The 27,544-nt window shown below is 31.9% G+C and overlaps 3 protein-coding genes across 7 annotated transcripts; 1 reads left to right on the forward strand and 2 right to left on the reverse strand.

Moving 5' to 3' along the window:
- The first annotated feature begins 9,327 nt into the window (after positions 1–9,327).
- LOC122603987 (bifunctional protein FolD 1, mitochondrial-like) lies at positions 9,328–11,887 on the forward strand. 4 transcript variants are annotated; one of them, XR_006324519.1, is made up of 7 exons: positions 9,328–9,546; positions 10,070–10,386; positions 10,625–10,861; positions 10,936–11,103; positions 11,205–11,490; positions 11,605–11,641; positions 11,756–11,887. XR_006324519.1 is itself a non-coding variant. In XM_043776863.1 (5 exons), the coding sequence occupies exons 1-5, from the start codon at positions 9,393–9,395 to the stop codon at positions 11,382–11,384; spliced, it is 1,056 nt and encodes a 351-aa protein (XP_043632798.1). In that variant the 5' UTR covers positions 9,328–9,392; the 3' UTR covers positions 11,385–11,523. The 4 variants fall into 4 exon arrangements, 1 of the variants encoding a protein (XP_043632798.1); XR_006324518.1 differs by having other exon boundaries at positions 11,605–11,887; XM_043776863.1 differs by lacking the exons at positions 11,605–11,641; positions 11,756–11,887 and having other exon boundaries at positions 11,205–11,523.
- A 4,003-nt stretch (positions 11,888–15,890) lies between these two features.
- LOC122603985 (E3 ubiquitin-protein ligase parkin) lies at positions 15,891–19,976 on the reverse strand. Of its 2 annotated transcripts, none has more exons than XM_043776862.1 (4): positions 19,667–19,976; positions 18,585–19,022; positions 17,648–18,372; positions 15,891–16,616 (listed from the first exon to the last, which is right to left on the reverse strand). In XM_043776862.1, the coding sequence occupies exons 2-4, from the start codon at positions 18,966–18,968 to the stop codon at positions 16,187–16,189; spliced, it is 1,539 nt and encodes a 512-aa protein (XP_043632797.1). In that variant the 5' UTR covers positions 18,969–19,022; positions 19,667–19,976; the 3' UTR covers positions 15,891–16,186. The 2 variants fall into 2 exon arrangements, with proteins under 2 accessions (XP_043632797.1, XP_043632796.1); XM_043776861.1 differs by having other exon boundaries at positions 18,585–19,033.
- Positions 19,977–23,753: 3,777 nt separating this feature from the next.
- LOC122605630 (histone H3-3-like) lies at positions 23,754–27,236 on the reverse strand. Its single transcript, XM_043778587.1, has 7 exons — positions 27,098–27,236; positions 26,971–26,996; positions 26,836–26,866; positions 26,604–26,722; positions 25,089–25,163; positions 24,554–24,629; positions 23,754–24,040 (listed from the first exon to the last, which is right to left on the reverse strand). The coding sequence occupies exons 1-7, from the start codon at positions 27,159–27,161 to the stop codon at positions 23,985–23,987; spliced, it is 447 nt and encodes a 148-aa protein (XP_043634522.1). The 5' UTR covers positions 27,162–27,236; the 3' UTR covers positions 23,754–23,984.
- Positions 27,237–27,544: the final 308 nt, after the last annotated feature.

Raw genomic sequence — 27,544 nt, forward strand, 5'->3', positions numbered from 1 at the left:
CATGCGTATGTATTTATTATGTCGATACTCGATAATAGTAAGTTGATGTCTAAATAAACACGGCTAAAAATTACATAAAGTCAAATGAAAAACTCTCTAATTAGTAACCTGTGCATCATGTACGAGATATTAAAAATAGACATATCGTTATAAAATGCTAGAAATACCATACTTGATTGAAGATAATTAAAAGAAGAGTATAATATTCTTATAATTGTAAAACCTTATCAACAAATCCCTTTCAACTCACTTTTAAAATGAGGCAATGTCACTCTCTTTTGTAATAAAAATATTTGACAACTAAAGTTGTTTAAGCCAAAAGGCAATATATAAAAAGTTATACGTTGATATCCGGTTTGATAAGGTTCGATTTAGTGCGTTTAGGATTGCTTAGTTTTCCATTTACATTTTTTGTTTTTTTTTTAAAAATTAAATTAAAAAAAATAAACCTTTTTTAACTGCTTATTTCATAAAATTAAACATTATATTTTCTATATAAGCAGACTACTTGCATATTTTTTTTCTAAAAATAACATTTTTACATAAGTAATCACAAAACCCCTTTATAACATGTCTTTACCCATTTCTGTTTGACATAAAAATATAGAATAATTTTTGTCTCTCTTTCTTATTATCTATCATATTTTTTTAATTGGAAAAGGAGAGGGATAAGAGAGAAATGGACATTCTTCATTTTGAAAGATGGATGATATGAAATAAAAAGAAAGTGAGAACGCGTATGGTTTCCACAAAATATTTTTGAAATGAATGAAATTTTTCAAAGAAATTGCAATTTAAAGGAATGAAATTTGACGAAACATTTTTATTTTTTGAAGATTTAAGTGGCGAACGGAATGAATTTACTTCTCCAATCTCCAAGGAATGGGGATTTTTATCAAATAATGAAATGTTACATTCCAACAGAATAAGATTTCTTTATCTTTGAACAATCAAACACACTAGGAATGAATTCAATTCTCATTTCATCATATTCAGTAAATTAAACGCGACATGAAAGATGAAGATTAAATAAGGGACACTCCTTATATCTAGCATATATTTTAGTTGATTCTTCTAGCTTATATATATTTAGTTGGAGAAAAAACGAATAACGTAATTAGTGCTTTACTTGATGGATTGAGTGGCATTATCAAGTAGTAGTGATAGTTGGAGTCGAATTGGTGGCAACAAAAAGTTATTCTCGATGAAGGCAATTAAAGAGTTTCTGATGAGTAGTGCCGATTTCAAATGTGATTATAAAGGATAAGGTGTTTGCTATTTGTGGTGAACTGGATGAGAATGTGGAGCACATCTTTTGTTCTTGTTAAGTGGCTACTGGCTACGGTTAGCCGTTCGGAAAAAAAAAGTGGCTACGGTTATTTGGGATCATATCAGCCATTGGGGTAAAGTCAATACATTTTTTGCTTTTTCGATTGGAGAATTGATAAAGATTCACAAGCATGTGAGGATGGTTTCAGAGAAAAAGGTGTTAAAACTGTTGATCTTTGTGACATGCTGATATATTTGGAAAACAATAAATGATAAAAAAATTTCGAATAGTAAAGTTCATCCAAAAAAGATTATTAAGAATATTAAAAGTTTTGATTTTTTGTGGTATAGAAATATGATTAAAAATAGATTGTTTAGTTGGAAAGATTGGTATAACTTTAACATTGTGTAATTAGTTGTGTATAGTAATGACATTCTCATAATTTTTTAAGGTGTTGTCATAAAGTTATTCTGAAAAGAAAAAAAAAACAAAAATAAAAAATAAAAGATGAAGTACTACTTAGAGCTCCGAGCTCGATTGATTTGTTGACCTTGCAACTGAAACAACCTGTTGCATCCCATGTTACGGTTTAATCGTTTGACTTAACAATCATATTTCTTATATAAGAAATGAGAAATATTTGATTTGATTTGATTTTAAGTGTATTGTTATTTTACATAAAGTCAAATACATTGCACCCTTGATCTCGTATTTCTCCAAGGTGTATTATTAATTAATATTTTATAAGATGGTGTATACAATGATTGCAAACACCAACAAATAATCAAATACTGCCTTTCAACACTTTAATTAGTTGGTTATTTTCCAATAAATAAAAGATACAACTGACATCTTGACTTTATATATTTACATATGTGCAAATATCAGAGATAGACACGTTTTTTGTTTTAGTATTATGATAGTTATAATGGTAGTATTTGTTTACAGAACAAAAAATATATAATAAACGCATTGTGTTTGAGTTGATCTTCATATACACTAAATTAATCATTATTCTTACTTAAATTAAGAATGGGGATAGTTTTTTAAGTTTTGACCTAGTGTCCGTGTTGTTCCGTTTCCAACATCGAAAAATGGAACCAAATGTTAAATAGGACTGCGATCGATAACACATTTTTGTTGGTTTTCCAATATCATTAATACCGAGACCAGTATGAAACGATGTCAGTTTACGTCCATCTCTATGTTTAATGGCAGAGTCTGGGAGTAAAGTTAGGGTTGGTCAAAGTTAACGACGATATATAGCTACTTATATCTCATGCACGGGTTGAATGAAATTAATTACGATAGGGCCAGATTTATACATAACTACATTTGTATAACATAAAGATATGATTAGCGATATTTAAGGGTTTAAAATGAGAATTTATATTAAAAAAATAAAATAAAAGTGTTTAGCTTTTTCTCATCCCTGTCACTAAACTATAACTGTGGCAGCAACTCTCTTTTCCATGGCCAAAACCAAAATACCCTTTAAAAAAATCTTAAGGCGTGTTTAGTTGTAAAAAATGTATTTAGGTTTTCCATTTCTAATTTTCTAGAAAATGAAAAGAGTTTTCCATCTCTATAAAACATATGAATATTTTGAAGACGCGTTCAAACTAGAAAATGAATTTTTTTTTTTGAGGTTTTCAAAATTTAGAAAATGGAAAAGGAAAAGTGGAAAACAATTTAAAAAAAGTTTTCTAATTTTCCATAGAAACTGGAAAAGAGTGTTTTCTGTTTTCATGGAAAACATTTATGAAAAAACTATGATTTGAACGCGCTTTTGGTTTTTCGTGTTTTATTGGAAAACAAAATAGAAAACAATTGGTATTTTCTCGAATTAAACGTACCCCTAGTTGTTAGGATACCCTCCAGGCCTCCAAAATTTATTGTTATCATCATTCTCATCTATCGTCCACCACTTTTCCATAAATTGGTTAATTTCAGTTTCTTCCTTACAAATATGAAATATATATATATATCTATATAAATATATACAAGATTTGGGGGGTGGGTCATGGCCAACCCTACCCCCACACAGCTCCGCACCTGTTACATCAAATACACTAAACTTTTGTTTGATAGATAGGTTTATATAAAACATTAGCATTCTTTAAAAATGTCTTCTTTGATTGAAATACGTTTTGAATATTGGTATGAACCCATAAAAGTTCGCAAGAATCTATATATGAGAATGTATGTCGGTACGTGTAATTACTCTATGTTTTAAATTCAAAGAGAAAAACTTTAAAGAGAAAAGAGTGAAAAAGAAAGAAAGAAAAGGAAATAGAAAGCCTCTCGTCGATCGTTCCTTTCCTTGCCTTTTGAATCTTACATAACCAATTTAAGCTCTTAGGCCTCGGCCAACCCAAGACACCATCCCCCCTCTTCCACACTGCCACATAAGCTTTTCTCTCTCATCTCTTCCTCACTCACTACCAACCCTACCTAATCATCTCTTCCTCACTCATTACAAGTACATTATGAATACTAAAAAGTAAAAACATAAAATTAAATACGACAAAAATAATAAATGTATAAAAGAAAACAAATATTACGTTGATTTAAAGGTATTGCAAAAGTAATAAACTTAGATAATATATAAGGGGCTAAACTGTATGAACATATAATTTATAGGGGTAAATGAAAGTAATATATAAATTAAAGGGTTAACTAGTATGCTTTTAACAGCATGCTTACACCATGATTTTCAGGGAGGGGGGGATTTTATAAGATTTTCATGGGGTGAGTTTGTGATTTTTCCCATAAACTAATTGTCTAGTCTTCGTCTTGGATGTGAACCTGCAATTATAGACACCATATATATATATATATATATTATATATATGTATATGTATCATATCCTGTAAAAAGAAAAAGGAAAAAAAACACAATCCGCCGGCCCCACATACTCACTCTCTCGCCCGTCTACAATCATCAATGGGTGGAAGTGAATCGACAATGAGCCCATCGATGAGGGCACTGCCATCCTCACCCTTGTCGATGAGCCGGTTGATGAGTTTGTCGACATAGGGTTGGCTCCGGCCTTAACGAGAAACATGTGATCAAATAATTAATAATCAAAAAGTTAAATCTATACTTCTACGAGCATGGTACCCGCGCAATGCAGCGGCGGTGGTGTGGAAGGCAGTGTCAAATGTTGTAGGTTGATGTAATTGTGATAGTGGAAATTTTTTAGAAGATAAGGGCTTAAAGTATTAATTATTAAAATAAATGTATAGAGTGTAAATTAATTCATTAAGAACAAATTTAGTATTTTATAAAAACTCTTTCCATAGTAGGTGTATATGAAGGGTAATTTAGTAATTTTATATGTAACTATTGTGTAACTATTTATATAAATGGGGGTGTGATAATTTTTATAAAGGAATACAGATACTATACTATAAAAAAAATAGCCTCCGATCCATGTTGAAAATTATATGAAGAAAAATATCTAAAATACCTTTAATAACTAAATTACACTATCAGTCATTTATGTTTTAAAATATCTTTATAAACTACTCTTTACATATATTACTTTAATATCAATAATCTACACAATTCGACGTTGCTTCCACCACTAACAGTCGTCCCCATTACACCGTTGACATCAGGAGCATCGTCGCATTGTACGGATACCATGCTATTAAATATTTATAAGCCTAAATTTGTCTAAGAAATTATCAAGATATTTAACAAGATTGAATGTTGAGATAAGAAAGAAAAATGAATTGAAAATATATATGTATCAATAAATGAGCTGATTAGTGTACTTTATTTTATCCATATACTTTATCCTAAACTATCAATATCAATTTATATCTAGTTTCATTTGTCAACCATAACTTTTCTTTTCTTTCTTTCGTAAAAGATCTAAAAATACGTTTGTAAAAAAAAAAATGAAATAAAATAAAATTACAGATCACACTAATCCTTGTCGAAAAAATAAACGGGATATTGAAAGTATTAGGTAAAAAACACTTATGTATAATACTATCATTTTATTTGATCTTAATTATATTTTTTTCGTGCTCGTGACTTATAGCATATATAATGGTATTAACTTATCAAAGACTTTTTTTAAAGTCCCTATTCTTAATTTATGATATTAAATTAAGTGTATTAGTTAAATTTATAAAAAATATATTTTAATAATGGAATTTAAAAGTTAACGTGAGTATACAGAAAAAAATCTTTGATCAAATAACTAGAATTTTTATATATAAAAAAATAAAATTCATCAACCTCTCATTGGAGGACCGTACATGAAAGGTACCGAGTAACTATTCTTTTAACATCTTAAATGTTATTATTATTATTTTAAAGAAAAGTTATTTTTTTAAACCTCACCATCACAACTCACAAGCATCGAGATTAATGTCGGAAAGATCATTTTTAGCATTAAGTCATCGAGTTATATGTAGTGCAAATATAGAGCAAAGGATTATACTATTAGTTGGGATGATTGGTGTAAGTTTAATGTAACATAATGCTTGTATTTTTTTTTACCCATTTGTTGTGCGGATTCGTGAATAAAACTTACCTTTCAAAAAAAAAAAAAACATTAATTTTAATTCCAAGTCTTCCTAAATCTTACTTTCTATGTATTCTTTTTAGTTATTTATTTTTTATTTTTTCAATCTTCATCTTTCATCTCAATTATTAAACCCAACACAATCCATTGTGACATCCACACAATATTTACACATCTAAAAACCAAATACATTATATACATAATAAATAAAGTTTGAGTAAATTATACTGTTGATACCTGAAGTTTATCCCAAATTACTCTTTTTATATACTTTTTAGAATCTCTACTCGAAATATACCTAAAGTTTTCAAAATTCCTACTTCTATGATACCTAAGATTTACAACCGTTTATTTGGTTATTAAGTCCATCCATTTGAAGACTATTCTTGTTATTATTTTTTTTTACCAAGAAGACCAAAAATATAATTACTTCTACAACAATATTAACAAAATATACATATACTTTATATTTTTTATTTTTTCCTTGTTATTTGTTTTGATTTTGATTTTAAATTTATTTTTAATAAAAACTCATTTTTAAAATAAAATAATAAATCAAAATTAAAAAAATAAGTAAGAATTTATTTATTTTAATAAAAACCCTAATATCGTTATTTTTTGAAATGTGTTTTAATTACAAAAAGATAATTAATTAAAATAATATTAAAAAAAAAAAGAAATATTAAAAAAATGGGGATGGGGATGTGTAGGTTTTTGTTTTTATTTTTTGATTTTATTTTATTTTATTAATAAAACACATTCCAAAAAGAAAAAAACTTGTAGATAGTGATACGTACTAACTTATATTGTAATGATATTGATAATGGATAGTTGATATAAGTCACAAAGTTTTTATTTTAGAAAATGAAAAGGTTTTAATTTATATTTTTATTAATAATATTGATAATAGATAGCTGATATTAATTACATTTTTGGTCATCCTATTAATAAATAACGAAAGTAGTCTTCAAGTGGATAAACTTTACAGCCAAATAGGTGACCATCAGTCTTGAATATTTTATGAGTAGGATTTTGAAAACTTTATAGCCGTGCACTATAACAATTTTAAAAATTTATTATAGTCGATTCCTTCGTAGAAGGATTGACATTGAAATCAACCAATGAAGTATTGGTTTGCAAGAAATCATGTTCCAGTACTATAAAGTTGCATCAAGTTTTATTAACGTATTGTCGTATTTATGGGCAGACAAATTAGTGAATTTTATTTAGAACATGGAGTTAAATTTGCTAGTAGCTCCGTCCGTTTGGGTTATGCGTACCTTTTGCTCGCATTTATTAAGAACGGTAGGTGGCTCCAGAGGGCGAAGCTTGAAAATTTTCAGTGGGGGTCGGGATCTAAATTTTCTTTTTCCTAACACTATTTTTTTAAAATTGAAGGTCGAAACCGAGTATATCAAAATTCTTCTACACGAAAACAATATACCCCCTACATCGCAAAAAAAAAAATCGGAGGGTCGGGCACCCCTCCCCGCCCCTTAAAAGCTACGCTCATGGGTGGTTCATATTCTAACTCATGTAATTTTGAGAAGCTCATGATGACTAAATTAGACGCAGCACAAAAGTCTATTTGTGGACTGTATCGAAATTCGAAATATTGATGGACTGTCAAATTAAAGGCCATGACCATTTTAGTAATTTCAAAAATATAGAAATATACTCTCTCCGTTCCATTTTAATTGTCCTAGTTTGACTGATCAAGTCTTTTTCTTACGATTTTGACCGTAAATATCTTTGTTTGCGTTATATATTAGTTGATAAAAGTTATATCAACGAAAAGTACATTTAAAACTCAATCAATTCGTATATGTTATATCAAATGTTATATAACACAAATAAAGATATTAACGGTCAAAGTTGAAAAAAAAAAAAACTCAAAAAGTCAAAGTATGACACTTAATATAGGACGGAGGGAGTAATCTATATTCTCATGTAAAATACTATTGGGACGAAAAATGTAAACATTAATTAACCCATCAACAAACCAAGATACGAGTTTTTTTTTTTTTTCATAGAACTTCAAGTCATTTGCATCCAAAATGTTTTACGCTGTAATTAATTTGTTACATATATAAAATTGGAATATGTAAAAACACCATTGAAAATACATTCGAATTACAACAGAATATTACAAGAGAATTAACTACTAACTAACCAATACAAGAAAGTAAATAAACAGAAACATTAAAACAAAAAAGAAGAAGGCAAAATGGGCTGGGAATTTTGTTTAACAGAAGACCCTTAAATCTAGTTTCGGGTCACCCAAGTGAACCCGTCAGTTTCTCAGAGTACAACAGCCAAAGTAGATTGTACTGCCGGAGTTAACTTACAACCCGGAATATACCTTCAAGAACCGATAGAAGTGAAGTGAAGGAGAAATAGTTTAGTAGAGAATCCATGATGAAGTATTGTTGATGTTGTTTTTAATGTTCTAATTATACAAAAGATATATATGTATATCAGATTTTTAAGTGGAAAACATATGTTAACCTTAGAAGGTAACACAACATGTGTCACTTGCTAGACTAATGCAAGTGTTATTCCAGGTGTTAAAACAGGAACAACTGTATCTACTTAAACTTAATAACTAAACCCACTGAGCATAATCGATGAGCCATGGAAGCCATAATTGAGCTGAGTTGAGCTAGACAAAAACAAATGCGGCTCTAAAGCGGCTCGCGACGAAGTGCAAAGAGCGCCACTAAAACGCCTCATCGCCCACATCTCCGGGCGCGTCGGATGCTTCGCACCCTCCTTGTTCACTTGGGGTGTAACTCCTTATAAGAAATTATAATTTCTACAACATATCCCCCTATAAACACACTTAATGTTTATTTTTCATCTACCCACATTAGCATTTTAATATATCTATTATTTATGTTATAACACATTAAATAATATTTATACATAAAATTTCCAACATAATAGACGTACACAATCATTTATTTATAGAGCTGTCAATTTTCAACACGGACCTGTTAGCACGACAGGACACAACATGATTTTTTTGTATTTCGTGTTTGGCCTTAACGTGTTTCGTGTCTTAACAGGTCCGGACCTGTTAAGACACAAATAGTTATCGTGTCTTAACATGTTCGGACCTGTTAAGACACGATAAGACAATTAGTATATATATGGACATGTTAAAGACACGTTAAAAACCTGTTAAAGACACGTTAAAGACCTGTTAAAGACACGTTAAGACACGATAAGATACGTTATCAGGTCCCTTAACAGGTCCTTTATCGTGTAACCTGTTAAAAATCGTGTCGTGTTCGTGTTTGGAAAAACTGACATGATTAGCTATTGTGTCGTATTCGTGTTTCACCCTATCGTGTTCGTGTCTTATCGTGTCGTGTCGGACACGACAGTTTTTTTTTATGTATATGTGGTGATATAGCTAGGACAGATGTGAGTGTGTGAGGGTAATCTTTCACCTGGATCCTACACGTTATCATACACATATATACACACAGTAGCATTTTTGTTTCTTTATTGATTGGCGTATATATAGAAATAGAATTTGTAGAAAATATATATACGAGTAGTATATAGATATAGATGATGAAAGCAGGTAGGGGTGTTTATTGGCGGCGGCGCAGGCTGATGTGCAACAAATCCTTGTTGACTTCACAAAATCTACTGTTGTTGAAGTCGTCCCCACGGCCGCTAAATTGCGTAGACCACCGCCCTCACGTTATTACACACGCGCCATGTACGTACCTACTAGCTTCCTTCCTTCCTTCTTTGCTGTAATTTGATGATTTAGTTCTTTTGCTGTTTTCATTTGGCATGAAATGAGGTCAGGTGTTCGAAACTGTGGTCAACACGTGTAACACGTGGATGGTCAAGATTTCGAGAAATAAACCTTTTTTCGATACTATTTTCATTTAATGACAAAGTAATGATGTAATAATTAGAATCATATTTTAACGCCTGGTGTATCCCGACCTAAATTTTTGATATCTTGACCGTATCGCTCCAATTTTTGGTATCTTGACCATATCGCTCCAAGATAGTGTCGGCCTCTCTGTCTGTAATGGCAAATCTGGTAGAATAAAAGCATGGCCCGATCATTAATAGTCTGATCGGGTTATGGTAGAATGTATTTGGCTTTCATTCTTTATTGTAGAGGGGTCATAAGAATTTCATTATTCGGGTTTATTAGATCACATACTATTCCTGATGTCTCAATTGCCTACGTTTTTTTCTGAATACTTGGCGTGTGTGAATGTCAGATAATGAGTATAAAGCAACAGAAATTGATGGAAAGTTGATTGCAAATGATATTAAAGCTACATTAGCCACCGAAGTATGTAATATGAGAAGTTCAATACAAAAGGTACCTGGACTAGGTGTGATATTAGTGGGCAAAAGAGAGGACTCCCTCTCGTTTGTACGAATCAAGAAGAAAGCTTGTGACAAGGTCGGGATTGCCTCAGTAGTATTAGAGCTTCCTGAAGATTGTACACAAGTTGAAATTCTTAATGCTGTTGAAATGTTGAATCACAAAGAATCGATACATGGCATTCTCGTCCAACTACCGTTGCCCAGTGTAATTACTTATTTACTGTTGATTACCTTGCCAAACCACAACATTTCTTTCAGGAATAGATCAAATGTAGAAAATGACTACTGTAGAAAAGTAACACCACACTGGCGGGCGGATCCAGAATTTCTAGATGCCTGGCCCTGAAATTTGGCTTACCTTTGGGTTGAATCGCCAATGCTAGTCATTGTAGCACATAAAAATAAAAAAATTTCTTACTATATATAACTTGTTTGTTTTTCAGCATTTGAGCGAGGAGAAGATTCTGAATGCTGTCAATGTGGAAAAAGATGTGGATGGATTTCATCCTGTCAACATGGGAAATCTTGCCATGACGGGAAGGGAGCCTTTGTTTACACCTTGTGCATCTAGAGCGTGTATTGAGGTCCTTCACAGATACGGTGTGGAAATTATAGGTAAGAAAGCAGTAGTAATTGGGAGAAGTATGATTACTGGATTACCGACTTCCTTGCTATTGCAGGTACTTATACAAGAACAAAATTCATATAGCTTTGTTTCAATACTTATCTGCATGATACGTCTTTCTAACTGCAGAAACATCATGCTACAGTCAGTGTTGTACATGCATTCACCAGTAATCCAGAGCATATAACACATGAAGCCGACATTTTAGTTTCAGATGTTAGCGTTCCTAATCTGGTCCGAGGTCACTGGTTAAAACCAGGTGTTGTGGTAATTGACATGGGGTCAACGTTGGTGAAGGTAGAAATTTTGTTTCTTAGATTGTCATTATGTTATCTTTTTCTTTTGTTTCTCTAAAATGCAATATTTTTATGATGGCTTTGCGCTCTGATGTCATACAGGATAACAACAGTTCAAACGGTACCCGAGTGACAGGAGATGTTTGCTACGACGAGGCCATACTTAAAGCATCATTAATTACTCCTGTCCCGGGAGGTGTTGGACCTGTTACCATCTCCATGTTACTTTCCAATACAGTTGAAGCCGCTAAGCATGCTTATCAATGGACTGAACAATCATGACAACGATATTAGTAATTTCTTTTGTACCACTATCAAATGTGCATATTTATATATATGATCTCTGCTTGTTCGGACATCAAGTGTCATAGACAGTCCACCAAAAGTGGTATATATAACATATTCTATTTTGTTGGATTTATTTTTATCGTTTCGTGCTATCTTATTGAAGTTTCTTAGAGTGCTGTTACATACTTACATTGTTACTGTGTGGTATGAGCAGGGGTTCAGCCTACACATACATTGCTAAATGCTTCCAGGTAAGTAAATCTTTTATTAGAAGCTAATCGAAATATCTTATTTATTATATTAGAGTTGAACTTTCAACAGCATTACTTTTTCCTTTTCTGTACAATTACATGCTTCTAAAGCAGGTGATTGCATTTGGTTCGTCTACATTTGGTATCCGTATTATCTTGAACAAGGAATTACCGTCTGGGATAACACGACAGTATTCTTGTTGCAGCAATCAGTGTCTTGGTGTGGAATGCTCTTATTTGGCTAAGGCAATTCATATGAATGTTTTCTTTTTCCTTTTCCGTGATTAAGCTTTCTAATGTATATTTCTATACGGACGTGGCAAGCTGGGCCACTGGTAATGGGATAAAAGTGTTTTCGGGTTGAAACATGCCACTTTTGGTATGGGTTGGGGTTGTCTTATCCAGATTTACCCATCAAAACCTTTTTGGAACAAGTTTTACAAAAAAAATAAATAATAATAATAAAAAAAATCAAAGGATTGGTCATGATTATGAAAACAATACTATTACAACAATAATCTAGATCTTTGAATAAAAAGCATTTGAAAGATTGGATGCATTGAAATTTGCCTTTGCCCGTTCGACCTTTCACTGTTGGCTAATTTTATTTGACCCGTTTGAGTTAAAATACACTCACATTGATTCATTTATAAATAAATGGTTGAAAATCGTAGGGTCCATGTTATATGTATTCCTCTTTTCTTTTTGAAGCCTATGTAATTTGTTGCAGATTTTTCTCACTGGTTATCTACCGTGTTGGTCTATGCGTAGAAGCAAAAGAGATTATTCATTAAACTAGAATCAATTCTTGACTAAAATGATGTTACGGAAAGGAGAGTTAAGCTGAAGGCATGCGGTCAAGGACGACGATATTTTGAAGAAATATCAAGCAGCCAAAGGAAAAAGGAGCTGGATGTTGAAACGTTTAGATTCACTACGTTCATTAGTATTTAGAGAACCAGATTATCTTTTTAATTGGTTTGGAATCGGAACCAAAATGTTTTGTAAATGCATGTTTTAATCATGAAATCATGTCCAAACTTAATTCGGTTCATGGTCCAGTCTGAAACAAACCTTTTGAACATCCGAGTCTAGGTCAGAATCGTATGGCTCAGGCTCAAACACGAGCAATGCTTGTTTTGTTTCATATTACAAGCCAAGTTTTACGATTACAACAATGACTGTTTCATATGATTAGTGTTCTCGAAACAATTAAAAAACACATGTTATAATCATTTTCAATTCGCTTAGGAGATGCATGAACCTAAATAGGCACACAATACACATGTTACAATCATGTCATAATCGTCCTTAAAAACAACACTCTCTAAGTGGAAGCTTATTATGTAATTGAAAATGGACAACTTGTCACTTGATACTACAAGAACCCAAGTTGGTTTTGTATAATGTTTCCAATCACTTTTTCTAAGACAAAACGACAATCATTTTTTGGCATGTTTAGTAAGTGTACAAAATGTCAACTGGCGTAATTGAGTCTAGGGAGGCCGAACACGAATTTATGTTTTATTGGTTGGTCGATTAAATTTGAACTAAGCTAATACATATACTCCATGTGGCTCATCACTGATCCTAAAGTAATTATCGGTTGGTTGATTGTGAAATGTTTAGAACGACTTAGTTAAATAGTAGTCTTGGCCGTCTGTCTTATTGTCGCTATATATGCATATTTCTGTAGTAACCTCATTTTCGCTTTATTTACTTTGAAACCGAATGTTCTATAGCAATTAATTAATTATTAGTTACATCTTTAAAGAAAATGGCTATTTCCCTAAAGCTCCGTACATCACATATGCGATTATATTTTACAGCATGATATGTAATAATTACCCACACTTCTCATATTAAATGTCGTAATGACTTTTTTTCTTTAACTTTGACCGTAAATATTTTTAATCGGGTCATATAATACTTTATCTAAAATATATGAATGAGTTGAACTTTAAGTGTTTTTTTATTGATATAATTTTCATCAAGTATCATATAAAATGGACAAAAAATTTATGTTTAAATTTAAAGAAAAAAACTTTGCTAGTCAAACCACAACATTCAAAAATGAAAAAGAGAGCATTAAGTATTTATGTTTATTTTAATTCATTGCTATGAAAAAATACCTATATTGATAATAATAATTATATAAAAAAGGAAAAAGGAAAATACCACAAAGAAAGAAAATCAAGTATTTTGTTAAAACCACTTGCTTAAATTCTAGTGGTCAGAGATATCTTCTAAATACATTATGTGGGCTCCGGGGGTGATTTTAACCTAGGTCTCAGGTTTGAGTCTTAGGGTTCTCATTTTAAAAAAATTTTGAAGAGAGAGTTGGAGGTCCAGAAAATTTCTGATTAAAATTGTCTCCAAAATCGAAACTCACTTTAAAAAAAAACCGTATTTTGTTAAAAATTAAAGGGTGTTTAGGATTAAACTTTGAATTTTTATTTTTATTTTTTACATTTTTAAAATTACGTTGTAAATAACATGTCGTTACTTGCTTTTCAAATAAGATAAATTGCACTTAAAAATTGAGAATTAAAACCTATCAATCAACCCATTTGAGTGTTGTTGGGCCAATTGTTTTGGTGGATTGATAAACCAACTTTTTTGATATACGTAAAAACTCCTTACAGTAAGGTCGCGTTTGGTTCACAGAATTTGATGGAATCTAATGGAATTGGAATTGAATTCCATTCCTTACTGTGTTTGGTTGGTTAAACATGGAGGAATCACATTCCATTGGAATGTTAACATTCCCTCATTTGATGGAATCTCCATTCCTTGGGGATGGGGGAAGGAATCTCATTCCATCCCTCACTTGAATATTCAAAAAATCAAAAACATTCCGTCAAATTCCATTCCTTTATATTCCAATTTCTTTGAAAGATTTCATTCCATTCAAAAACATTCCGCGAACCAAACGCGCCCTAAGTATTAGTTTTGAATTTGACAAATAGTTTTAGAAAAAATACTAGTAAACACTCCTTCGACCATCTTACAGTAAGTATTTGTTTTGAATTTGACAAATAGTTTTAGAAAAAATACTAGTAAGTAGTAACTGATAAGATGTTAGTTTATTATTTAGAAAATATTACACTTGCTAAAAAAAATAAAAACAACTGACATTTTAATTTGGTACGTAGAACTATAGAAGTATTAAATAACAGTAGTAGTTATCAAAGCAAACTATGTGTGGCCCAGCTTTTCTAATAATTTTTTTTAACCGAAGCTAATCTACTTCTATTTTTAAATTACACCTATGACGGAATCTAAGACTTTCAAAAAACCCTCCCAATAATCCAATTCTCCAAATGTAAAAAGTGATACTCGAATTCAGCTTTTCTAATATCGTTTATTTATATGCTTTTTTTAAAAGAAAGCAACCTTAGTGTTTATGTTACATAAGATTTAAAAACTTTGTTTGAATTCACTTTTTTAGCTTCTCATAAGGGGCTTATAAAAGCTTGCCTAAACACTTAAAACTAGCTTCTTTAACACAAAATAAGCCTAAAAAACTAAAATTACACAGCTTATGGGTAGTTGAAAAATCACAATATTTCATTGCCTAGAACCCTCAGAGAAAGCCAGAGGATGGGAATGATTTAATTTTTGTAAAACAATGGGATACTTGCAATAACATGTTGTTTGTTGGATTATAAGTTCTGTTGTAAATCAAATGGCAAATTTATCACGTTCATTGCTCCTACTTGTGAAATCTGGATTCAATTTGAACAAAGATTTGTCTCAGGGCAGTGGTTCTAGCAGGTCTAAATTGCTCCTACTGGTTCAGCTATAGCCAGTACGTTTGACGGGATAAGTATCCTAAAATGTAAAAAACTTTGGACGAATGTCTATATTATGAAATAACTAAAGTCGTGTGCATTATATGTAAACAACTCTAAAAAATGTTTATTGTATTTAAAAAAGCATACGTGGCAACCATTTATAGGTGCCACTTGTTAAATTTTAATTGGTTTGAAACATTTTCTTACATACAATAAACATTATTTCTGAGTTGTTTACATACAATACACACGACTTTAGTTATTTCCTACTATAGACATTCGTACAAAGTTTGTTACATTCCAAGATACTTATCCCTATGTTTGACTGCATACTGTGATTCAGATTGAGCCAAGTTGCCTTCATATGGAGATTCCCCCTTTCTTAGGAAACGAGAATTCTAACAGTTTTAATCATTCAACTAGAAAAATTCTATGCAATTCAGAGAGTAATATGCCAAATTGGCAAGAATCCGTAGCACATAGATTACGGTTTCATTTTATTGGCAAATGTTCTTGTCATCTATTCTTTCATTTGAAAAAGAAAGAGACCACGATGAACAATGTTGTATACAGAAACTCAGAAAGTGAAGATAAATATGATCTTCAAGAGGAAGATCAGAATGGTGAATTTAACTACACTCTATGGCTATGATAGAATATGGATTACAGAGAGACAGAATGAGATTCTCCATGTCCTCCATCCAACACTATTTGTTTCTTTTATCTATTTCCGAATGTTAAATATGCTTCACTGAGTATACTGATCATAATAATTATCATCAATGACAGATACAAACCTCTCCAGCCAAGGAAGCTGATGGAGGTCCTTCATCGTGTTTTCAAGATATGCAGAATCTGAATCTGTGCATGGGGGTGGAGGGGACTGGGCTTGGTAGGTGTATGTATGGTGGTCACCAAGACTAAACCCGCCAGCAAGGAATCTCTGTATTAGAGCAAGTTGTGATCTTTCTTGTTCCGAGTAAGCATCCATCAAGTTTGAAAGTGTGCCACATGAATCCCATGCCCATTCCTCGAGTGCAGGGCTGGAACTGAAGTTCTGAGTAAGACTAAAGTCATTGTTATCACCTCCTTCATCACTATCCAATAATGTGCATGCGCATGTTTGCTCACTCTCAGTGTATTCGGTACCACAAGAATAACAAAACTCATGTCCGCACCTGAATGGAAAAAAGAGAACTCAAGTTATTCGTCAAGAGGATAACAACATGCAAACAGGTTAAGAATAATAAGGGCTTCTTAGAAAAGGAAATGCGGTGGTTTTTATGGGGATTTAAGAAGTACTGTAGAGAAGGGGTGTTTTGTTGTGTCTTTTCCAAATGGTACAAAATAATGAAGAGTCGAGTGCATGAAAATGTATTCAATTTTAGTCCAAAGTATATTGCATCGGGTTATATTGATGTATACGTTTCATATGGGTTATATCATGCGTATTGAACTTTCAAATACTGTTGTATGTATCTGATAGTACTTAAGTCGGCATATCATCTATAAGTTGCCATGTGGCATCCATACTAGTTGTCAGCAAAAGTACTACTGGGATACATACAATGGCAATACTTGATAGATACATACCACAGTAGAAACATTCTTTGTTGCCTCTTACGAGCTTGGTGATCCAACTAGCTTTGCGAGCAAACTGATCCCAAGGCGACTCGCTTTGCGAGCCTGGAGTCACAACAGGTGAACCTCCATAGCCAATAGGGGGTTTATGACAAGGACAGAACTTGTGACCCCTACATTGAGAGGAGTCAGGCACAAGTCCTTCCCAGTGGACCAACACACTAGTGGTTGAAACATTCAATGTTGGAGACATACCAATATACAATAGACTTTAAACTGAAGTTGAATACAAAAGACTTATCTCAATTTTCCAATATTCAAACATTCGAGTTTCACTATCATTCTGAGTTTCTGACTATTTAAGAAACTACATAGAAAGTGATCAACACTGCCAATTATGTGAAATATTAATAGACCCTTGTGAAATAAGAGAAGACGTCTCTCACTATAGTAAATATTAGAAAAAAAGGGTAAATAGATACCTAAATGTTACTCTTAGATAATAAGTTTTATAGCAATTGGTAAGAAACTTAACCAGAAGTAAATATGTTCATCTGAATGTAAAAAACTGTATATATGATAAAAATCAGATAAATAGTCCTAAGCACACATGTCAAAATGATCATACCAGCACGTCATGTGATAGCAACCATGCGTCAATTCAATCATCCTTTCGCACATCCTACACTGCCTCCATCTTCTGTTATCCAAATCATCACCATTACCCCTCCCCTGTGGTGGGAGGTCCTGAAACTCATCACAACTCACTGATGAGTGCCAAGGGACGCCACATTTCACACATATAAATCTTCGGCATACAGGACACTCCACACAATTATTGTCCGAATGGTTTGAATCACAACAAGGATCAAGCAGAACCGCACAATCAGTAAACGGACAGTAAAATTTATCTTTGGCTTGCAAATTTGATTCTGAAAGGGAGTCATCTAACAATGCATAAGAAGCAACTGGAAGAAACGATTTCAATTCAGGTGTTGAAATGTAGTATCTGCAATTTGAATGAGGGCATTTGACAGGAATCTGAGAGGACTGAACTTGTTCATCAACGTAAGCTTTGATGCAACAAGAACAGAATTTGTGTGAGCATTTCATGGTGATGGTCATGGGTGTTGGTTTGTCTTCACAACAGACTGAACAGGTCTTGACTGATGAATCACCCTTGATGGGAAGATGAACTATTCCGACTGCCACCTGAGCTAGCCGTAATGACTCCTCAAGATTAATACCAGGAACACATTTTAGATCAAAATGTTCAAGATTTTCAACATGTTCTAATATTCGTTGCTTTAATGCTATGAGAAGTGGATTCTCAAGGGTTTCGTCTTTTGTAATCTGGCAGAAAAGCACAAGTTATGAATCAATAATGCAAATGAACATGTAATCGTCATGGTCAAATATAAAGACAATATATGCTACATAAAGATAGTAAAATCTATCAATGGTTAAGTAAATGAAGTTGAACACAAATTGATTAAGCAAAATCTATCAATGGTTAAGTAAATGAAGTTGAACACAAATTGATTAAGCTAGAACAATTCAGTTACCTGATCAAATAAGGTCGCAGAATCAGTGAATGCAAAGACCCTTTTAATGTTATTTCGTGTAGCTTCTAGTAAACCATCCATTAGAGCCAGATAATCCGCAACCGATTCATCTACAAAAAACTCAAGCTTTTTTTGCACTTGGATTATTGGAACTTTGTCAGCTCTTTCCATCACCACCCCAATTCCCGAAACATTGAAACCGTTATTTCCAGGATCTGTAATCGATACACCCTTGAAAAACATTCGTATCCAAAATTCATCTAAGAACTCATCATCATTGCCATTCTTTAAACCTTGTTTCCCCGTTTCATCCCTATTGAGTTCCTCCTCGTCTCCACAACAGCTTCTAAACTCATCTTCATCTTCTTCTAACTTCAATTCCATTACAAAAATCCTTTCCCCTCCTTTATATAATCGAATTCAGCTATACGTTAAAACCTGAACAAGAGCTTGCATATCAAATAAACAATGAAACCCATATTAATCCAAATATGAGGCTACATATCAAAAACTTCACCATTTGGTCCGAAAATTAACAGATAAGCAAAAAATCCAGCAAAATTAAAGAACAGTACATCTTTTTATTTAATTCAATTTCCAGCTAAACCCAGATCACAAAAGCTTAAAAAGTCCAAAACCCCATGTTCCATATCATGGATTCATAGCACTAAATTTAATATATATATATAGCTACATACATATCTATATCTATGTATCTACATATATATACATATATTTTTCCAAATTCCAACCATACCCAGATCATAAAAAGATTCAAAACTCAAAACGTATCTTCCAAGAAATGTACTTCAATGATCAAAATTATTATCCAGTGTATGTATATACAGAAAGATATTTGTTTTTTTCCAAATACCAGCTAGACCCAGATCAAAAAAAGGTTCAAAACACAAAACCCAGATATCAAAATCAAAACTTTCCAACAAAAAACTATAAATCAAATATGAATTAATCGGTGTGTTTCAAAAACAGTCAATGATTAGATATAAAAATAAATAAATTAAATAGAATAATAATAAATAAAGAATAAAAGTACTAATAATGAGAAAGTGAAGGTTCCATACCCAAAAATCTAATATAATGAATTAGGAATTGTCTTTTGACATGATTCACACCAACACTGATTTCTGAAACTCATGTCTCCAACCCTAATTTTCTGACATTCACTGTATTTTTTGTCTATACAAATACAAAGCAAGTTGTGATAAAAAAAAAGTGTTTAAAATAATAAATTAATAATTAATTGTAATAATAATAACAGATATTTTATTTATTTTATTATTAAAGGTGGCTGCTTTGTGAGAGGAAAGGAATCTGGTGGTGTTTACTGTTCAGTTTTCCACATGGAAATGGGATGGGAACAGGAGTTGTAATTAGTTTAATTTTTATTTAATTATTTAGAAGAAAGAATAAAATACATTCAGCAAAATAATTGGTAATCATTGTTATCATGGGTGTTTGCAATAAACTAAAATTTTAATGAGATGGCTTTTCCTTTAATGGATGGATTATAAGGGGTGTTTGGTAAGAAGGATTCATAGAGAATGAAAATGTAATAGAGAATGGAAATAGTGAGAAAGAGAATGGATTTCGTTATTTGGTACCCACAAAGAATGAATTTATAAAAAAATGAATTTTTTAAATAATAATACATTTCTTACATATAACATCTTAAAAAGAAAAAAAAAATTTTTTTTCCATTCTCACTCATTTTCTACAATATGTAGAAAATAGGGAGAATGAAATTGATTCATCTTTCTCCTTTCTCTTTTCTCATTCTTTTTCTTCATTGCAAACAAATAGGGAAGTTTTTCCCTTTCCTTTTCTCTCATTTCCATTTCATCATACCAAACACCCCCTAAGGTCTTTCCCTATAAAGAGGGAGTCCCCATGACTTCCCTATAACGTCTGGAGTCTTGGTTGGTTGGGACGCAAGCTTGAAGACGCTTTAAGAACTGTGTTGCTATATGTTATGTAGTCTACTTTTTATTGGATAATAAATCCTCTTAAAGATTAGCCTAAAAATTCTCTTAAAACTTAAAGAATGTGATATGTGTTATCCACTAATTCTCTTTCCTAATCTTGCCCCCTGATTTTTCCACATGTCATTATCCAATCATTAAGAGGATTTTTAAGCTATTTTGTTGAAAGGATTAATCATTTCTTTTTTTTTTATTTGTACTCTCTTAACGTCTAGTTTCAATAATAATAATATGTCGTCGTTCAAAAAAAATGTTATGTAATCTAACAAGGCGGATTAAGTTCATCAGATGGAAAATGATAATCGTATCACATAATTTAATACATCTATCACAATGTATATGTTTCAAATATCACAACAATAATAAATTTATTAAATTCCATGATACAAATATCACTTTCCTTTGAGGAAGAACAAGATTATCGAAATATCGAAAATCGGTACTGATGGCGATTTGGTATCGATACCGGTCTTTAGTTTGAGTCGTTTTTGGTATCGGTACCAATCGGTTCGGTACCGGTCCTGTACCGGTAAAACCGAAATTGGAACCGACTGTTTGCTATCTAAAAGGACGAGCTTGTTATTTGCTATTGTGTAGGGTACGTAATCTGCAACAACATTTGATATTGTAAAGCCTGCCTTATGGATTGCTTTCATGTGCATTTCATTTTAATAATTTCTTATAATGCAACCAAATTTGCATATATTTGTTACCACATTCTCTGAATCGTGTGCAAGAATAAGTAGTACTTCGTAAATACGTTAATTCTATTGTATTTAGGATATGTGATTTTAGCAAGAGATATTAACTACAATAACATACAGTATTATATATTGATCAAACAATACATCTTAGCTGTTATATCGGTGTAGCATTTTGCCAGACAATATTAATATGCTAACACAATTTGTGTACATATTATACAAGGAAAAGGAAATATGAGGCTGTCCGACACCTAACCTTAGGTGTGAAACTCTTCACATACTAATATTTTATTATTGTTTAATGAATATTGTCTGGACCCTCATGATTTTTATGGTTTAAAAATTTAATATGTGAGTATCTAACATCTAAGCTTAGCTACCTAACAGCCTTATATTCACATCCCCTATTATATATTGATTAAACAATACACTGAAGTTAGTTCAACCCTTAAAAAAGAAGATTGAGATCCTCTAAAGTTATTATTAACTTTATAGGTAAAGTTGATGATTTTGACATTTTGATTAAAATCAAAGGTCAAATTTCAAATATCAACTTTGAATCTTAACCTTTGATTTTAATCCAAATGTCAAGATTCTCTCAACTTCACCTATAAAGTTAATAATAACTTTAGAGAATCTTAATCCTAAAAAAATCACCATATCACACATATTTAAACTCTGAGGCCAAATATCACTCAATCAAAAGTTCTTTTTGCTTTTTTTCGGTACCATTTGGTTTTGATACTGTAAAACCGGTATCAAACCGGTACCGAACCGATACCTGTACCATAACTTCGGTACGATATTCGGTTCCTACATTGACGGATTTCGGTTTTGATACTAACCGGTTCGGTACAGTATGGTACCGAAAACCATCCCTACTTTCCTTCATAACATATAAGATTGCTTTTTATATTGAAAGCAGCTATATTGTAAAATTGTCTTACATTTCCCTTTTTTACGCATACCGAAACTATATTGACTATTGAGACATATCATCAATAAAACATCACTAAAATAGATATTAGATGTTACTTATTTATTTTTGTTTTTATAGTATGTACTAAAATAAAGTAAATATTTCAATAACTGATAAATGATGTTATAAACTTTGTTTAAAGATTATGGATTAGAATCCTTTAAAGTTAATCTAACTTTATAGGTAATGTTTTAGATATTAGATAAAATCCAATTGTCAAAATTAAAATTTAATGTTCATAACAGAATAAATGATATATTTAGCTATTTTAGCTTCATAATAAATGTTAGGAAATAAGCTATATTCTGTAAATAATACAAAAAAAATATGTAACCACAAAGGCACAAATAGAATAGATGATCTTCTTTTAACTTGGAGTGAACTCCCTTAGTTAATCACTAATGAGTTAGGTATATCAGATTTTAATTTTTATTTAACTACTACTAGTCGGGTATGAGTCAACTTGTTGGTAGAATGGTGGCCTGGTGGGTGCATCCATCATCCATACAATTAAGATAAGAGTATCATACTATCATGTAGTATTTTCACCTTTTATGGTTTTTTTTTTTTAAATCTATGATCACATTTAGCTTTTTTTTTTTAAACTAATCACATTTAGCTTTTACTTATCTGTCTATATCTATAATCCTTTATAAAACATATTGACATCTCCTATTTTAGGAAATTCAACATATTTTTATACCCAAAGTACCCCTATTTGTTAATCCTAATTCCTCTATACACCTATCTATACTTTTATACTATCTAATAAAACTAAAAACTCTGTCTTTAAATGTTACATGAGAAAATTATCTAAAATAACATTAATGGTTAAATTACACTACCAATCCGTTATCTTTTAAATTCATTAACCTTTTAAATCAATTACCTATACATCAATTATTTACTCCACTTGACGCCGCCTACACCACCAACAGTCGCTCCCACCACCACACTGTCGCCGCCACGACCACCGCCGTGGGTACCATGCTAGTAGTAAAAAAAAGTGATTTGAATTTCAAACTTTTTAAAATTATAATTACAAAAACTCTACTTAAACTTAACAGTAAGATAAGTAAGAAACTGAGGGTGCTTTCAGTGAATACATCTATTTTTCAACTTGTTGACTTGTCGCAGGAATATAAGGGCGCCATAGATATTCAATTTTTAAATGAAGTTTTGCTATCTTTAACATCTGTTGCTTTCGTATAACATAATTGAGATAATACTATTTATTTAATTAATGATTTGTATTCTTATACTAATTGGCATTTTGAAGTGTTTCATCAGTTAGCTCATTGCCTCACTATACTCCAACTGAAAGCAAAATGTTCTTTATTCCTTTTATATGTAGAACTAATAAATTCCTGAATATACAACAAATTCACAGCCAAAACTTGCTTCTAAAAGGGTCGCAATGTATAAGAGACAATAAATTTCACGATTTTCTATCTTCGTGTTGTCGTAATCTTTGAAGGTAAAAACGACCATTAAAACGAACACATTAAACATACATACATGCCAATGTTACACCATTTATAAAGAAATTACTCCACTAATCTTCTGTGATTGAACTGTTGCTCAGAAAACAAAATAATTGACATTCCAGCTAAATTTCAACAGGTCTATAATGATGTACCTGTCTTCTACTTACTGTCATGTACTAGTACCCTAAATATTAGTTTCTACGGAGGACAACAATCGCTGCTTGATCTAACTACCATGGTAGGCCTTTGTTTCCAAGTCTCCTTGCCAATTCCCAATCTTTGCGCACTAGAAAAAAGTGTGAATAGGAAGAGGTTAGTACATGCATCGACTACTTTAGAGGTTACCTATTGAATTATTCTTTCTACCTCATCGGGTTAAATGAATAATAAAGCTTAAATAGAAACTGGTCAACTGGGTCAAAAGCCTCACAAAGTGAATTTTTTTCCTTCAGTAATTTGTATTTGACACTGATTATTCATAAAAGGGGCAAATAGTATTGTCACCAACTAATCACAATCCATATGTTTCATCATACTTTGATTCTAAACCAACCCCGTCATCAAATGTAGTAGAAGTGTTCTATTTTCATCATCTTCTATGTTTTTAAATAGCAAAGGATATTGTTATTTTATGACATTAGGCATTAAAAGTTACATAGTTTGGACAAAGAAGTCAATTTCACCCTTTTCAACCCATACAAAAATTGACCCGTTTTTTTAACCTAAACCAAACCCTGCCTGACCTGCCAGCCATTTCGCTACTTTAATGTGTATCAATTGAAATTCCATTAGAACTTACTGACGGTAACACGCTTGGCGTGAATTGCACATAACATTGCATCTTCAAATATATGAACTATGTAATCTTCTGCTGCCTGAAAAAGAATATTTTCATTAGTTATAAACGTGGCAGAACTTGATCCAAGATCTGATTTTTTTTTAAAAAGGATGATACAAAGCTTTGTTTAACTAGTGATGCCCAACAACATTAACTTGTCGGAAAAGGTCTCCATGGCTTAAACTAATCAGCTCAAGGCTGTGGAGATCACCTATGTATCATTTAATGGAATTTAACTTTTTTTTAGTTCTTAATTAGGATAGATGTTCTTTTACCATCATTAGTTATATTGTAATGCATATAGGCTCCCCAGGGATATTGAAAAGAGAAGCAATCACTTTATTATAAATGTGGTTTGCTAACAATCAGAAAGTACAGCTTCGCCGCTCCAACAAATGGTATAAATCAATCAATGAGATTAACTGATTAAGAAAACAAAGCACTCAAACAGGTAGTTGATGGATTCAGTAACTATTAAGCGACAGTATTATAATACCTCTTGAAGGGCTCGCAGAGCTTCAGCCTGCCAGCGTGTGACTTCATTTGACATCAGGCTTGTGATTTCCCTTACCTGGAAAAGCAAACACTGCTCTGTTAATTCTCTATAGGTAACACAGCATATACTGGTGGGAAACAGAAAACATGATATAAAAAATCATGCATTAGCAGTAACACAACATTATGCCAGCATGTGACTTCATTTGACATCAGACTTGGGACTAGATACTCGTTTCAGATCTCTTGAGCCAGTATCTTGAGCTGAAACTTGCAACGGATATCTAATAACATGATTGTCTACCAGAAACTGTTACGGCCTATGCACTAATGGACTAAATAACTCAAAGTCAATTATTCTCAAAAAAAAATTCAGCTTGCTAAATAAAATATAGAAAAGCACTCCTAGGAATTTTCACTAAAAGATAACAGCAATGTCATGGAAAGTGAAATTCAAGATTATTCATCGAAGGTACTGAAGAGAGGGGTAGCTATGTAGCATGCTTGGAAAAGAAATCAGTAGTCAGTGGCATAAGGTCTGCTTCTTGGCCTACATCAAGAAACTGATTCCTCCACATTTAAAAATTCTTCTGATTCTTTTCCGTCCCAAAATAACTTTAGATTTTAGGTAACATATAAAAACTGGGACTATGTTTGCTTTGATATGAACTAAGCAAATCAAGAACCAACCGAATTAAGATTCAAAGAAAGTCCTAAACTAAAAAGGGAGCAGCAAACTATACTAATAAGCGTCATAGATTGTTATATAAGTAAGACAAATACCCCTTTTATTGATGTTTCTTACTACTATATATGAAGTATAGAGTAAGTCATCATCTAATCTCAAATAGTCAAATTCAAAATATGCATTGTATTAGATACAGAACATGGAACAAGAAAAAAAATGACACATTAGCCCAAGGCCGACGTCATGAAAGTAAGAACAGATCGATAGGTAAGGTGTTGCCAAAATGTCAAAATCATAATATTCACAACTTAACCCTCAAAATCCTAACTCATGAAGCAAATGTTAGAAAATTGGAATCCCATTAATGAATACAAATCCTACAATTATTGGACCATGTATCCCAAAAACCATCATACGGCAAAATTAAGTAGTAGTATACGAATTTATGAAGTTTATCCTAGATTTCTTTCCGTATCTGTTGCTTCTAGACTCATATCAACGTTATTTATCCACAAAGCATTAGACGCCAGATGAATAGATATACTTAGCAACAAATTAATAAAAGCAGAAGTATTCCACAATCTTTTGGATGTTTGGGTCAATTAAAGATAAAGAAATGAACAATCAAGTGCTCACAATCGTTACTATCCTACATTATGTTTTCCTTTCGTATTTCAAAGTTAAATCACTCTAAACACGAGTAAACAAAAACACTCAACAATTATCAATAAGGATATACATATATAATACATGTAGATAGATACAAGAGATATAACATAACTAAAAAGTAACTACATAGATAACAAAGAAAAAAAGGAAAGGTAATACAGTTCGAATAAATGGAGCGGCCGGAATCAAAAGATCAACGCTTTTCTGCAAACGCCTAATCTCACGAAGAGCCTGAGTCCCCGGCTTAAATCGGTGAGGCTTCTGCCTTACTCCAGTACCTTCATTTCCCCAAAACAAACACTTGATTTTCATTTCATCAAAATTAAAAAAAATAAAAATAAAAAACACAAATCCAAATATATACAAAAAGAAGAAGAAAAAAAAAACTAACCATTAGCATTCTTTCTCGGACTCCTTCCTGGCTGCGAATATTCAAAAACAAAAATATTAAAAAAAAAATTTTAAAAAATGACAAATTGAAAAAATGTATATAAAATAAAATAGACAGATAAAAGGGAGAAATTACCGTACTAGTTGAAGTAGAAGGTTTACCTGTAATTATTCAGATAAAAAAAAAAAAGAGTAAAAAATGAATTAGGGTTTGGAAAAGTAATAAATAAAAAAGAAAAAAAAGGGGAAAATTATAAAAGTACCAGTAGAAGTAGAAGGGCGTTTGTGTCCCCAACTTCGATTAGCAGCTTGTTTGGTTCTCGCCATTGTTTGATTAGATGATGATTAATTGTGTGTGTGTGTGTGTGTGTGACTGTGTGTGTATATATATATTGGACTTGTATGTATAGATGTTTCCCCGCTCAGTTTTTCGGGTTTGGGTATATCAGGGTCGGATTTGTAACGGTTACTTTTTCTTTTTGGTAAGTTACGAGTTACTCCCTATCTATATTACGAGTATTATATATATAAAAAAAAAATATAAGGGTTAAGCCACTGGATAGACAATGTACTTTTTATCATTTACATGGTTGCTCATTGAACTGGATTATTGATGTGTATCACCTATATACTTTTAACTTTTTACATGGTTGACCAACTGCTGACTTGATTATAGCAGGTCATCAGGTTAGCAGTTGGTCAACCATGTA

This window comes from Erigeron canadensis, chromosome 6 (assembly GCF_010389155.1).
Source record: "Erigeron canadensis isolate Cc75 chromosome 6, C_canadensis_v1, whole genome shotgun sequence".
In the NCBI taxonomy this organism is placed as follows: domain Eukaryota; kingdom Viridiplantae; phylum Streptophyta; class Magnoliopsida; order Asterales; family Asteraceae; genus Erigeron; species Erigeron canadensis.